This window comes from Tilletiaria anomala (assembly GCF_000711695.1).
Source record: "Tilletiaria anomala UBC 951 chromosome Unknown K437scaffold_197, whole genome shotgun sequence".
Classification (NCBI taxonomy): domain Eukaryota; kingdom Fungi; phylum Basidiomycota; class Exobasidiomycetes; order Georgefischeriales; family Tilletiariaceae; genus Tilletiaria; species Tilletiaria anomala.
Genome location: NW_013546825.1, coordinates 1 through 12,662, shown reverse-complemented (window position 1 = coordinate 12,662; position 12,662 = coordinate 1). Strand labels below are relative to the sequence as shown.

Here is a 12,662-nt window from a genome sequence, read left to right as displayed (position 1 = left end):
AGAGTTACAAAAGCTCATCATTTGGAGCGAGGCCAATTTCTGGTGCAGACCGGAGCAGCACGGAAACCTCACAGGCATCATGAAGACTATGATCGACCACGTTCTTCTCTCTCTAGGAAGCGTACGTCGGACCCAAGGCAAGACGTTGGATGTTGCCCAGGTGAGCAGAGCTTTGGCTGAAACCGGTACTACGCTGATCTTGGCGAACACTGCAGGTCAACGGCGGGTCGCAGTCGTTCAATGCTGTCAATGCACTGCGGATTCTAGGCCGTTGGATGAGGATGCTTACCATTCCCAATCAAGCATCTTTACCCAAAGCATGGACCCAATTCGATGAATTGGGACGTATGTTACCATCGTCGAATCAAGACCGAGTCGTCGATGTGTGTGAGGAGCTCGTCAAGGTCTCTTGTCTCTTCTATGGTAAAGAAGAGCGTTCTGCTGATCGATGGAGCGAGCGGAGGGAAAAGGTCGGAATGGAACCCTACTCAGTCAGGCGGAGAAGGAGAAGATTGCGAACATGGGCAATGCGTAATGCCATCCGAGTTTCGAGGCTGTGTGTATCGTACATTGTATGCATGATAGAGTCTGATCAGCCACAACATTTCATGTACGCTCTCTTTCCCCCTCCCGCTGAACCGTTTGTGATTAGCGCGACCTAGCACGAATACGTGGACCGTTTAAGATAAGGACAAATGGGATGAGAGAAAAGAGAAAGCCAATAAAGCCGGCGAGGGAGGACGCCCAGGGATACGTCAGCCTCCTGTACATTGCCTCCACAAAACAAAGGGCAGATGCTGCCGAGTAGATTGTGCAGAAGAGACTGCGCTGCAAGGGCCGAGGATGCGTAGATGAGATACGAGTCGGAGAGGTAGTTGAGTACGCCGAGGTAGATGTGGTAGATACCAGTAGTGGTCATGACGATGCCGACGAACGGACCTGCAATGCTTGCCGAGGAGAAAGAGGTCCATCCATAGACGAAGCACCCAATTGGGACAAGAAGTGCCCCGACACGGGCGCGATACAACCTCGCCTCTGGGCCTTTGGTTGGAAATTACCGCAGGTATAGTTTCTCTTGCAGAGGATTAGTCATCTGTCCGACCAGCGCCCCTAGGCAGATGAACAAGAAGAAAAGGCCGGTCTGATCCGGTGTGAATCCATGAAGCGCAGTAACGAGCTGTATGCTGGAGAGGAGCGAATAGAGCAGTCCCCAGCAGAAACCGACCCACGTCGAAAAGGCGATAACGATTGGCTCAGTTGCTAGGAAGATGAAAGGACGCACCAGTGACACCTTGAGCATGACACGAAGGAATCCTTTCTCCCGCTCGCCTCGAGCTCGGTAGCAGTCATTACCAGTCTTTTTGGGAATGGGGTTTGCTCGTCTTGTGAGCAGGACAGAGACTCTTGTTTCGGGCAGCAGTGCCAGAAGGACGAGGAGCACGCCAGAGTAGATGGCCTGTGTCCAATGAATCCACCGCCGCCCCAGCGAAGGGTTTTGTTCAATCCACCCGGCGAAGACATGACTGATTCCTGTTCCAAAGAGAGCCGATGTCGCGAAGAGGGCCATGGGTTTCCCTCGCTCAGCGGCAGTCCAAATGTCTGTGTAAAACAATGTGCGCGTTCATTGCGCGTCCTTCATAGATGGTGGACAGGTTCTCTGGCTCACCGGTGATAGATCCTCCGGTGAGCGTACTGCCGGACGCGCCAGCCATTCCTAGCAGCAGGCGAAGCGCTATCACTGTCGCAATATTCTTGGCCTTCGCAATTCCCACGCAACACACCACAATGACTAGTTGGGTGACGCAGTAGACTGGATTTCTCCCCCACGATTCGCCTCAAGGGTGCCGTGTAAAGCGGAGATAGCCCGCATCCAAAGACGAATATCGCGAGCCCGAGTAGCGACAAAAAATGATTGGAAAATCCGAGGTCACGCTCCATCGACGGGATGCCGAGCGTGTACGACAATGCGGTCGCAGAAACAGATAATGTGAGCAGCGCGCAAACACATGTGATTCCCCATCTGCAGCGAGGGGAGCAGTTGAGCGGGTGTGCCGGATCTGAGCTCATTTGAGACCAAGCCTGGCACGATGTAAGCACTGAAGCCTCACCATCCCGTTTGAATTCAACGAATACTGTCTTGTCATTGTTCTCTTCTTCCGCTCTCGGGTCGATCCGTCATGAGTGGGCGAGAAACGTTGTTCGATTTACCTGTCTCCCTTGAACAGCGTTGAACTCTTTTGAACCGGGCCGATTGAACAAGATACGTCTGAAGTCTGAACAGGAGACCCGTAGGCCGGTGGGCTGCTTGTTCGGAACTCAGGATGGAGCGCCGCGTACCTGGTTGTCCCGGCACCCCGGAGAAGCGAGGGCTGAATTTGTAATTCGGTTAGGGTTAGGGTTGCGACAAAGTTGACGGCTAGCAAGGGCAACGCGATTGCTAGAGAAGGGATTGGCAGGGAGGGATGGTCGAGATGTCCGTGGAAGTTGCAAATCAGGGAAAGGTTGTCTCCAGCAGGTCCTGTAGCTCAAACGAACCAGGAGTGGAGGCAGTGAGCGAGGGACAGTTTTTTGCCTACGGCCTATCTTCGCACAACGCATACAAACAAACACAAAGGTAGAGGCCATATCAAGGGCAGTATGAGTGTTAGTGCTTTGCGATCGAATCAGTGTCAGATTCCTTCCCGCAGCTGTTTGTCTGAGAAAAACAACCGGGGGGAGGGGTACTCGATCATGACGAACTGGTTCTAATATCCGAGTTGGTGGTGTTTCTGCTTGTCTCCGATCTTTCCCCGCGTGTGCCCACACTATCTAAGAGCACCGCCTGTCCACACTTAACCTTGCACGCACTGTTCTATGTGCATAGCTGGTCCCCCCCGATCATTCCATTTACATTCCCTTCCATGATGTTTCCCCTAGCCCCAGTCTGGCAGTCCGTGACAATAACCCGTCGCGCCACGAGGATTTTCTGCATGCCGGCCGCCATGTCCATTTATCTTAACTCGCTGCCCGCCTCAGCTGGAAGTGCTGTGACCCCCGTCGACTTCTCGTCGCCCAGAACAACCTATGGATTCTACCACTCATGATGAAACAATGGCCGACGTGTGTCACATATACGAATCGAGCTGCAAGCGAGCATAGCATCGTCTGGTCCAGCAACAAGGGCAACTTTTTCGGCGGGAAGGATGGCAGACCGGCTCGGCTCGCAGTCTTTCATCCAATGCCACTGATCGCACAAGCGGAAACATTGATCTGGACGAATGGTGGCATTCCCCATGCGTGCTTCAAGTACAGCCAAATGTGATGGGAATATTGCAGCTCCAAATCGTTGTGAGTCTTTCCTGCAAGGCGCTAGCCCTCCACGGCTTCTTTCTACGCCTTGATTGAACAAGGGTCAGATCAGCGCAGCTCCATCCACGGCAACAGATCAAGCGGAGAACTTTGACGGAATAGCGCCAGAAGGCCATCTTAGGACTTTTTAGGAGGTCGACCCAACCCTAGCAAGAGCATTGGCTTTCAACGTAGGGTCCCTCTTGATAGCATGCACAGCTGCGCTCTCCTCTCAATCCTTGTAATTGTGCACTGGTGCGGCAGTACATGGGCCAGCCAAAGGGGCGCCTGATCAAAGCCAGCACGCAAAGAATCAAGGTTCCCGCACACTACACCTCTATGATCCCACGCAGCGAGATGACCTTGTGTCTAAAATCACAGCGGCAAAATTCTGCCCCAGACTGCAAGGTGGAGAACTTCCGCTGTCGGTGATGTGATCAAGTGTCGCGCCGATGGTTGAAACACTTTTCTATTCTAGTGGCGCTTCCATCACGTAGCTAGTCCACGCGCCGACCTGCTTGCCGAAGCGGATTTTCTCCACTTCTCCTCGCCTTGCCTTTAAGTATTTGATTTCAGATAGCCATACGGTGGAACAAAAGAGACGCGATGATACAAATGGTGGACATGGACGACCACGAGGACGATGGGGTCGAGGGTCAGCCTTTCTGTGCGCAAAGGAGTCACCGTAGGCCATTGGTAGCCGAGAATTGGGTGTGACTGCTGACAATGATCTCAGCCATGTTTACTCACAATTCAGCCGATTGTCATTTGCAACGAGCAGAGTACAAGGCCATCTCCGTTCTTAGCACGGTTGACTGGGTACAGGGGCTCTTGATTGTTATTCCGTTGCAGATGTTGTTCGACTAACTTGCATCCGTACGTCGGTCGCCGCTTCACTGTTCCTGGACTGACACTCCTTATGCGTCTTTGCTGTAGCTGTGCAGTTGGCGCCGATGTTGCCAGCCTCGTAAATTGGCCAAGTCCGGCGAGCAACGTGTCCGCAGCCTTAGCCATTCTCAGTATACGCTACTCATTTCCTGCTCACCGTTTTGCAGTCACTCTTGAGTGACTGTGAGAATTGTTACGAAGGAATATTGCAACTTCAAGGAGTCATCGATGGCTAGGCTACCTTAGGGGGGGGGGTCCCAGGCATGTATGGAGCTCAATGTTTACTTGAACTCAGATTCACGCCCTCAACGAATGGACTTTCTCAACAGGTTATAACCGCTGACTGTGACAACCGCGTATGCGCCGTCTCTATTGATGGTGCTGTGCTGTGCTCCTACCCATTAGCCAAGCCAAGTCTATGCCGGACGGGAGGCTTCTGAAAATTCATGTACTCCTGCGAGGAAAGCGACCAAGCCGCGAGGGATGTCTTCAAATCCCCGCTCACCCTCACACTAAGGCAGCGCGTTCCCACTGAAGTGGAGATTATCCCGCTCAACCATCTATGTTTCATGTTTCCCATAGGTACAGATCTGTGCATGAGTCTCTGCTAGTGGAAGGTCACACCTGCTCTAACGTGTGAGGAGTATTTGAGATTAAATGGAGGCTTTGTCTCAAAGAGAGGCGTCACGCATATGCCGGACGAGAACGACGCTTGACCGAAAGCCATGCACCGGCGAGCAGTACAGCACTGAATATCTCTGCCGCGGCTCCAAAGTAGGCGCCTGCTGGCCATCGGCGAAATGAGGCAGGCTTGCCAGATCCGACGAGAGCTTCAGCGATAGGCGTGCCAACTAGCGAAGCGATCCCAACTGGCATGCATGCCAAACCCAGGCGAAGCCCAGTGGATGCGACCTGGGGATCAAGCGATGAGACAGTCGGGAAGTAGAGAGACACGACTGTCCGAACAGTGGAAAGCGATCATCAGCACCCCTTTCTCAGGGCAAATTCTGACACATTTGCACCCACTCGATCCTGAAAAAAAACCATAGCTACAAGGCGCAGAGCCAGTAGCTGATCAGCCTTCTGTGCTCTCTCTCTCCTAGCAATATCTCACTCACAGAATTGCAAAGACGACGATGGAACTGGCTGTTGTGCAAGCTGGAAAGGCGAACAGGAGTGCCGCTGCGGCTGCCGTACAAGGCACGTAGAGCTACCGTCCGGGATAAAAAGTAAATTCAAAAGCTCAGCAGCTTGATGAGCGTGCTAACGGTCTGTGCCCGCTCGCTCACCTCATACATTCCCCAGTGGTCGGCTAGATAATTGGGTATGAGTCGCCCTAGAACACTTGACACGTTCAAGAGGGACAGCAACCATGATGCTAGGTCTGGATGGATGCCTCTGTCGAGCGCAAAGGCTTCGATTGCAAACCTGTGGAGCAGAGTAATGTGAGCGAACTGTGACCTTGCCGAGCCGTCACCACCCTAGGCTCACTCACATGGGGTAGTAAAGCCCAAGGCACACGACAAACCCGCTTGAAATGGTTGCGACATACGCCGGATCGAGCAATAGGGATCTGATTGTAGGGGGAGGAGTAGCGTCATGGGAGCTGTTGCCTAAACTGGACAACTTTCCTACATCTTCCTGACATTCTATTTTGCCTTGCACTTGGTGAGGAGCTTCCTTTTCACCGTTCCGTACCGGCTCCTTGATCAGAAAGAACGCTGGAGCAAGGCAACCTAGCACGATGAAGGCACACACTCGAACTGTCCAGCCAAATCCTAGTGGCTGGAATAACTTGCTAGCTAGAACCGAGAAAGCAAATCCGCCAAGAGACGAGCCAGTAGTAATTACGCCCATAGCCAAGCCTCGCCGTTTGTTGAAGTGTTGAGATACCACCCCAGATACAGGCAAGTAAGCCAAGCCCAAGCCGGCGCCCATGCCGATGCTTGGTGGAAGTATCAGCCATGCGTGTAATGCGAAAGCTTGACGCTGAAGCTCACCCCTGACTTAAGAGGATGGGAGCAAACATTCCTGCCTGGCACAGGCTCAGCATGAAGAAGGCGAAAATGAAAAGCAAGGTGCCACAGGCGATGGTCACTCGGAATCGGCCCGCGTCGAGGAGGAAACCACCAAAGACCCCCAAGCTAGGCATGTGTTTAGAAGGCAGGTAGTTCCGCGGAAAAGCAGCAAATGGACAACACGGTGAGCTTAGTGTCGGCAGTATAGGTGCTGCCGAATCGTCGCTTTCGCGTCACTCACAAAAACTCCAAGAATAGCTGCAGACTGCCTATCCATGCGATGCTCGAGGAAGAGTATGTCTGCGGAAGAATGCATATTGAGCGTACGACGGTGGACGGAGACTCCTCTGCCGTACGCACACTCAGCCAGATATTCTGATAAAACGTCTGATAGCTGCCAAACGAAGTGACAGCTCCCACCATGGCAAATTGCAACAACCACGCACCGGTGACGGTGAGCCATCCAAGGAGCCCTCCATCTACATTGGCCCAAAAGTACGTCGCTTGTGCGGAAGGGGGGCTTGAGATGCCCTCGTTCCTGTATTGAGGGGGCGACACGGCTACGATCTCCTCAATCTCTTGGTTCTGCATTTTGAGGCGTATTGGTGTGCGCGCGAGTTTAAATTGCTGTTTTGGCGAGGTGAAAAGGGGGGAGTCGAAGGGAGGTGATCAGGATGGTGGGTTAGAGGGTGGTCGAAGGGATCAGTTGTTCGAGCTCTGAGCTCAGTTAAATTCGGCCCTCAAGATAACATTCTGCACCCGAGGAGGAAGAGGGAGAAAGGGCGTAGGGGAAGAAGGCAGGTCTCGAACCGCCACGCAGGCGCTGCTGAAGGAGCTGCTTGCATTCAAGCCTTATCTAAACCGCCCCACTAGCGTGGCAGTAACAGTTGTTTGTTCATATTTCCCCGCTAGTGCTGCTGCGTTTTTTACTGAGAAACACACCGGCCATATCTCCTGTTTTCCTAGTTTTTCCAGTGTGATAGGAATTGCGGATGAGGCGCAATGCACATGACGCGTGTTCATCTCGCTATTTATCGTGGCGCAATTTCGTACCACGATTCGCGGCGCAGGTGAATCAATGGTTGCCCTGCTTTTGTGCTTCCGCCCTTTGTGTGTGGTCGGTCCTATTTCGTTGAGCTCATTAGGTACAATATCTTGTTAGCCATAAAGTGCACTGCCACTGCAAGCCTTCTATGAAGCCCCATGGTCAAAGGAATTGGGTTGCGGCGGCAGTACGTGTGTTGGCACACGCTCTACGTGGTTCTGCGGACCTTGGGCATTGCAGCCGATAAATCACTGAACTCATGGGCTTAGCAGTTTGATCGTGACCGCATGGACACCGAGAAACGATGCATGCTGATCCGTATTGCATCACTTGACACCCGTCTGATGCTAACCGCTGTCTACAGCAGCTGAAGAAAGAGCAGCTCGCTTTGCTTATAAAATTCGACCGGTTCTTCCTGATCAGATTCTCTCCTCATCTTCAACTGCTGTCGATGCTCTCCTCCAGCCGCAAGTATCTGCGAAGAACGATGGCATCCGTCCCGGCAGCTCCGATGGTAGTCTCATTCAGCCCCACCGCTGATGCGGGTGCTTACAAATTTGCCGATCCGTCGAATCTTTCTCTTTCAGTCAACCGCGAAAAATTTTCGGCAAAGGCTGCTCTTGATATCCTGATGCAACGATCAGGCGAGCACAGCGAGGAACTGAAAGTTGGAGAGAGCGGCAACATAGACTCCAGACAGCCCGCTAGAGGTGCGGAAGAATTGGCTGAGCATCGGTCTCTCCTCGGCTTTCCTCGGCGTCAAAGCCATGAAGTCGAGACTAGCCCCTACTGCCTTCCTGCCGATGCGGCCGAGCGCCAACGTCTGGATCAGCAACATTTCTTCATTCGCAACCACGTTTGGCATGGTAAACTTATACTCGATGAGAGAGTCTCCCCACAGAAGGGTCAGAAGCTCCTTGACGTCGGAACAGGGTCCGGTGAGTGGGTGCTCGATCTGCCCTTCTTGCCTCTACACTTACACACGATCTCCAAAACCTTGCAAAAGGAGCATGGGCTCTAGACATCGCGAAGAATTCAGATGACGGCGTGGAGGTGCTAGGAATCGATATTTCGTCAAACCTGTTCCCTGAAAACACCACCAAGACGACGTTTCTGAAGGTAAGTGTGAGTCAGTTGGCACATTCCCGCCCACGATTCGTCGGTTGACCTCACCTAAATCACCGTCAGGGTACGGTTCTTGATCTGCCTCGTGACCTTGACGGGGAGGTATCGCTGGTGAATCAGCGCCTGCTGATATATGCGTTAAGAGTTCAAGATTGGAAAGAAGCTTTGGCATCGATTCATCGTGTCCTTGTTCCCGGTGCCGGCTTTGTGCAGCTCACTGAGGTGATGACGCCAGTCAGTAATTCTGGATCGGCACAGAAGAGGTTTTTCAAGCTCCTATCTGCGTGAGTATTATTTGCCCTCCTTACTGAAACTCCATCAAGCATAGATTGGCCTGACCCATCTGAAATGCACCAGAATTGGAGTCCAACGAAATTTGCTTTTGGACTGCGGTGAAAAATTACCGACCCTTCTGATGCATACGGGTTTCACCGATATTCTGTCGAGCCGTATTAGCGTGAGGCTTGGCGCAGCAGGAGGTGATGCGGGGAAGCTTGCCGCACATTGTCGGATCGGCGCATTCCGAGGGATGAAAGATAGCGTGCTCCACGATGGTAAGTCCTTGCAGCATGAAGAGGATGGTCAACGGTCAACGCTAACAGTTCGTCCTTGCGCAGGGGGTTACGGCATCATCAACTCTCCAGCCGAATTCGATGCCCTGCTCGATGACGTGGCCAAAGAATGGGAGCAGAATGAATGTTTTGCCTGCTATGTGAGCTGAAGTCGCACACCTTCCCAAGCCTTCCAAACGCTGATTCGGTAGCTTCTTTCTAGTACACATTCACCGCTCGGCGTGAAGAGATTACTGCAAGGGACCTTCGTCAATTCATCGTGCCGCCGAGTCACCTCTCCATACCGGAAGTCTTTCAGTTCCACGCGAGTGCCAATAAAGCACATGAATTTTTCCGCTATCATCAAGATCGACTCAGATCTATTACTTATGAAGCGCTTGATCGAGCTATTGACAGAGCAGTCGACTTACTTCGGCAACGAGTTGCCAGCCGCAACATCACTGTTGCTGTTCTCGCCGTCTCCGGTAAGAAATTCATGTTCGTAGACGCTTAGAGACGCTCACCTCTCCATCTACTCAGACTCGATCAGCTACGTCACGACGATGCTTGGATTCCTACGCGCAGGCATCACGGTGAGTGTTTGTCCGCTTCCGCGCACGACGACTCTTGACTGACCTTGGAGGCTTTACTAAAGCCGTTATTCCTGTCTCCCCGTAATTCAGCAATAGCTGTAGATCGCCTCCTACAACAAGCAGAGACAAAATACCTCATGGTAAGCTCTGACGATGCCATGCAGAGCTTGGCGCGGGCTGCAATTGAAAAGTCCGGCTCGGTGCGCCTGTTGCCGATGTTCACATTCGAGGAGCTTTACACGTCCAACCCATCAACACAGAATAAGGATGTTGCGGATGTGACCTACGAACTTGATTCGACGGCTCTTTTGCTTCACTCGTCTGGATCGACTGACTTCCCAAAATTGATCAAATTGACGCACCGCAATCTTCTCGAGTGGGGTCGTGGGGCTCAAGGCGAGATGGATCTGGACGGCGAAGTTCTTGGTGGTCAAGCATTGGCATATTTTCACGCAATGGGAGTGTGAGTTCTGAAGAAGTCAACAGAATAAGACGGAGCTTGTCATGCTGAGCGCGCGTTGCGTTTTTCGTCTATAGCATCGCTCCTCTGTGGTGTGCGACCGTCGGCATGACCCTGGCGGTCTTTGCTCCGAAAAATCCGCCCGTACGCCCGACCCCAGAAAATCTCTTCAATGATCTCCGCGCTTCCGAATCAACTCTGGTTTTCTGCGTTCCGAGCCACCTTGAAGCATGGGCAAATAACCCAGAGACCTGGCAGCACCTTGCTAAAAGCTTGAAAGCGGTCGTCTTCTGCGGTGCCCCCTTGGCTCAACAGGCTGGGCTCACGCTGACTTCCAAAGGGGTGAACATTCAGCCGTACTTTGCTTCGACTGAAACCGGAGGAATGTCCTTATTCCTTCCCGAATCGAAGTTGTCGCCTCATCAAGACAGCTGGAACATGTTCCAGCTGGCTCCTCACTGCAATGTGCGCATCTCGGATGCTCGATTGGCCGACGGAACGGATGAAGGCGTGGCTCTCGTGCAGGCCTTTTTCCTCCAGGGACCCACCCACACCCCTTCAGCCTTCAACGCAACTCTCGAAGGAAAGCCAGCATACACCACCGGGGACCTACTTTGTCGCTCGAAAATCAACGGCAAAGAGTACTTCAGCGTCTATGGCCGCGAGGACGATCAGATCAACATGTCGACGGGCGAGAAAACCAATCCACTTCCCATCGAGAAGACACTTGCCGAATGCGAGTACGTCGAACATATCGTCCTATTCGGGCATGGTAAGCCTCAAATTGGAGCCCTCGTCCAAGCGACACCCAAATTCTATACCGATACACGCCAAAAGCTGGGCACCCTTCCTCAAGATGAACTTTTGGCTCATCTTCGACGTGCGATCGCTCCATATCTGCGAATTGCTAACGAGCAAGCACCCGCGCACAGCAAGATTTTCCCAGAGATGATCATGCTTTGTGATCGCGACACTCCCTTTTCTCTTACAGGAAAGCAAACCGTGCGCCGACGACACGTCTTAACTGAAAATAGCAGACTGATCGAGGCTGCGTATCTGGAGGTGGAGAAGTCGGCCCTTCTGGACATTCCGGGACCGAAGGCGGAGCAATGGACGATTGCTGTCACAACCCAATTCGTCGAACAAGTGATTTCACGTCATATCGGGTCGATCCGTCCTGCTGCAGACATTTTTGAGCAAGGAGCTGATAGCTTACATGCCACCTCTATCCGAAATGCGCTCCTCCGTGCGCTTCGAGACGTCGGCGCGCGCACGAGCAATGTACCCTCGGATGTGGTAAGTGTTCGCGCAATCGGGACCCTTCGCGCTCGGCTAACGGACAGGGCTCAGCAGGTTTTCCAAATTCCCACTGTTGATGGTCTAAGTGCTTTCCTTTTCGGTGCTGGGCTACACCGAAGAACTGGAAGCACCGAAAATGATGGAGATCCAGAGGAAATGACCCCTTGGCCAGCCCTCGGCAAAGCGGGTGAGACTATGGTGAGACTTCGCCAGGGAGAGAATCCCCTCATCCTCATCCATGGTGCAGGTGGTACGATACACGCCTTTCCACCTCTTCGAGAGAAATTCAGGAGCGGCCTGGTTGCAATACAAGTAACTCCCGACACGCCAATGGAATCCCTTGGTGCCCTCATAGACTTTTACTATGGAAAAATCCGAGACTTTCAACCTCAGGGACCGTACAGACTGGCCGCATTCTCTGCGACCAGTATCCTTGCCGTTGCCCTTGCCAAGAAATTCGAGGCAGGGGGCGATCGCGTGGCGCAGGTCGCGCTTATCGACCACGTCCCTACATTCTACTTATGCCCCGTCTACGGCCTGGAGAATATGGTGTTGGAGAGCTCTCTTGATCGGAAGGCCTTCCACGAAGTCTGCTGTGAAGGAATATGTGATCTGCTTCGTCGTGATGGTGGAGGAAAAATTGCCAGACGCCATCAGCTAGCCAAAGAATTAGTAAGGGTCGCAGTCGCGACGCATATGATGGTCCGTCACTAACTCGGGCAACAACGCCTTCTGCAGAAAGATGCCTTCGAAGGTCGGCCCGCTCCTGAGTTCTCGACGACGTACTGGCGCACTGTCGAACGGTTTTTAGACCTCATGGTCAGTGCCCATCTGCGAACGTCGAAATATATCCCAGACCTGCTGATTGCCTCGAAAATGTCACACCCTTGGGCAGGTCGATTTCATGCTCTGCGGACACATGGACAGTGCTGAGTACGAACTCGAAAATCGACCGCTGGAGGCATTCATGCGTTGGCAAAGCAGCCTGGCCGCTCCGGTTTCTGTCTACATTGCAAGTGAGGGGATGAAGCGCACTATCCCTAAACATATGCAAGAAGAATGGAAAGACCTGGGTGCGATGCTCTGTTGGCCGAACGCCAAGTTTCACCACATCGAAGGGGGCCACTTCGACATTCTTTCTCACATGGATTTGATTGAAAAGCTCCAGTCAGATTGGATCTGATTGAATGTAAATGGCCAACCATGTAGCTATGATTGACTTGAACAAGGAACTGTCTTCGGCTCGATAGGACGTGTACCCGGTTAGGGTTAGGGTTAGGGTTAGGGTTAGGGTTAGGGTTAGGGTTAGGGTTAGGGTTAGGGTTAGGGTTAGGGTTAGGGTTAGGGTTAGGGTTA

At 52.7% G+C, this 12,662-nt stretch overlaps 6 protein-coding genes across 6 annotated transcripts; 4 read left to right on the top strand and 2 right to left on the bottom strand.

The window, feature by feature from the left end:
- K437DRAFT_218437 (uncharacterized protein) lies at positions 1 to 470 on the top strand (the record flags this gene model as incomplete). Its single annotated transcript, XM_013384405.1, has 2 exons — positions 1 to 160; positions 216 to 470. Coding segments are annotated over 2 exons (415 nt in total), but the record flags the coding sequence as incomplete, so codon positions are not given.
- Positions 471 to 648: 178 nt separating this feature from the next.
- On the bottom strand, positions 649 to 2,067 carry K437DRAFT_292136 (MFS general substrate transporter; the record flags this gene model as incomplete). Its single annotated transcript, XM_013384404.1, has 5 exons — positions 649 to 763; positions 786 to 1,028; positions 1,059 to 1,599; positions 1,667 to 1,789; positions 1,812 to 2,067. 5 exons carry the CDS (start codon positions 2,065 to 2,067, stop codon positions 649 to 651), a joined length of 1,278 nt encoding a protein of 425 aa, XP_013239858.1.
- Positions 2,068 to 3,906: 1,839 nt separating this feature from the next.
- Positions 3,907 to 4,564, top strand: K437DRAFT_68122 (uncharacterized protein). Its single transcript, XM_013384403.1, has 4 exons — positions 3,907 to 4,181; positions 4,264 to 4,321; positions 4,383 to 4,476; positions 4,545 to 4,564. Exons 1-3 carry the CDS (start codon positions 4,054 to 4,056, stop codon positions 4,449 to 4,451), a joined length of 255 nt encoding a protein of 84 aa, XP_013239857.1. The 5' UTR covers positions 3,907 to 4,053; the 3' UTR covers positions 4,452 to 4,476; positions 4,545 to 4,564.
- Positions 4,565 to 4,809: 245 nt separating this feature from the next.
- Positions 4,810 to 7,206, bottom strand: K437DRAFT_241514 (MFS general substrate transporter). The gene is made up of 8 exons (XM_013384402.1): positions 6,594 to 7,206; positions 6,475 to 6,533; positions 6,216 to 6,359; positions 5,711 to 6,160; positions 5,505 to 5,643; positions 5,334 to 5,425; positions 5,242 to 5,264; positions 4,810 to 5,171 (listed from the first exon to the last, which is right to left on the bottom strand). The coding sequence occupies exons 1-8, from the start codon at positions 6,822 to 6,824 to the stop codon at positions 4,900 to 4,902; spliced, it is 1,410 nt and encodes a 469-aa protein (XP_013239856.1). The 5' UTR covers positions 6,825 to 7,206; the 3' UTR covers positions 4,810 to 4,899.
- Positions 7,207 to 8,283: 1,077 nt separating this feature from the next.
- On the top strand, positions 8,284 to 8,691 carry K437DRAFT_230100 (uncharacterized protein; the record flags this gene model as incomplete). The annotated part of the gene is made up of 2 exons (XM_013384401.1): positions 8,284 to 8,403; positions 8,467 to 8,691. Coding segments are annotated over 2 exons (345 nt in total), but the record flags the coding sequence as incomplete, so codon positions are not given.
- Positions 8,692 to 8,762: 71 nt separating this feature from the next.
- On the top strand, positions 8,763 to 12,515 carry K437DRAFT_241510 (acetyl-CoA synthetase-like protein). The gene is made up of 9 exons (XM_013384400.1): positions 8,763 to 8,957; positions 9,021 to 9,115; positions 9,178 to 9,439; positions 9,495 to 9,547; positions 9,610 to 10,010; positions 10,085 to 11,303; positions 11,361 to 11,978; positions 12,045 to 12,125; positions 12,202 to 12,515. Exons 1-9 carry the CDS (start codon positions 8,819 to 8,821, stop codon positions 12,487 to 12,489), a joined length of 3,156 nt encoding a protein of 1,051 aa, XP_013239854.1. The 5' UTR covers positions 8,763 to 8,818; the 3' UTR covers positions 12,490 to 12,515.
- The last annotated feature ends 147 nt before the right edge of the window (positions 12,516 to 12,662 follow it).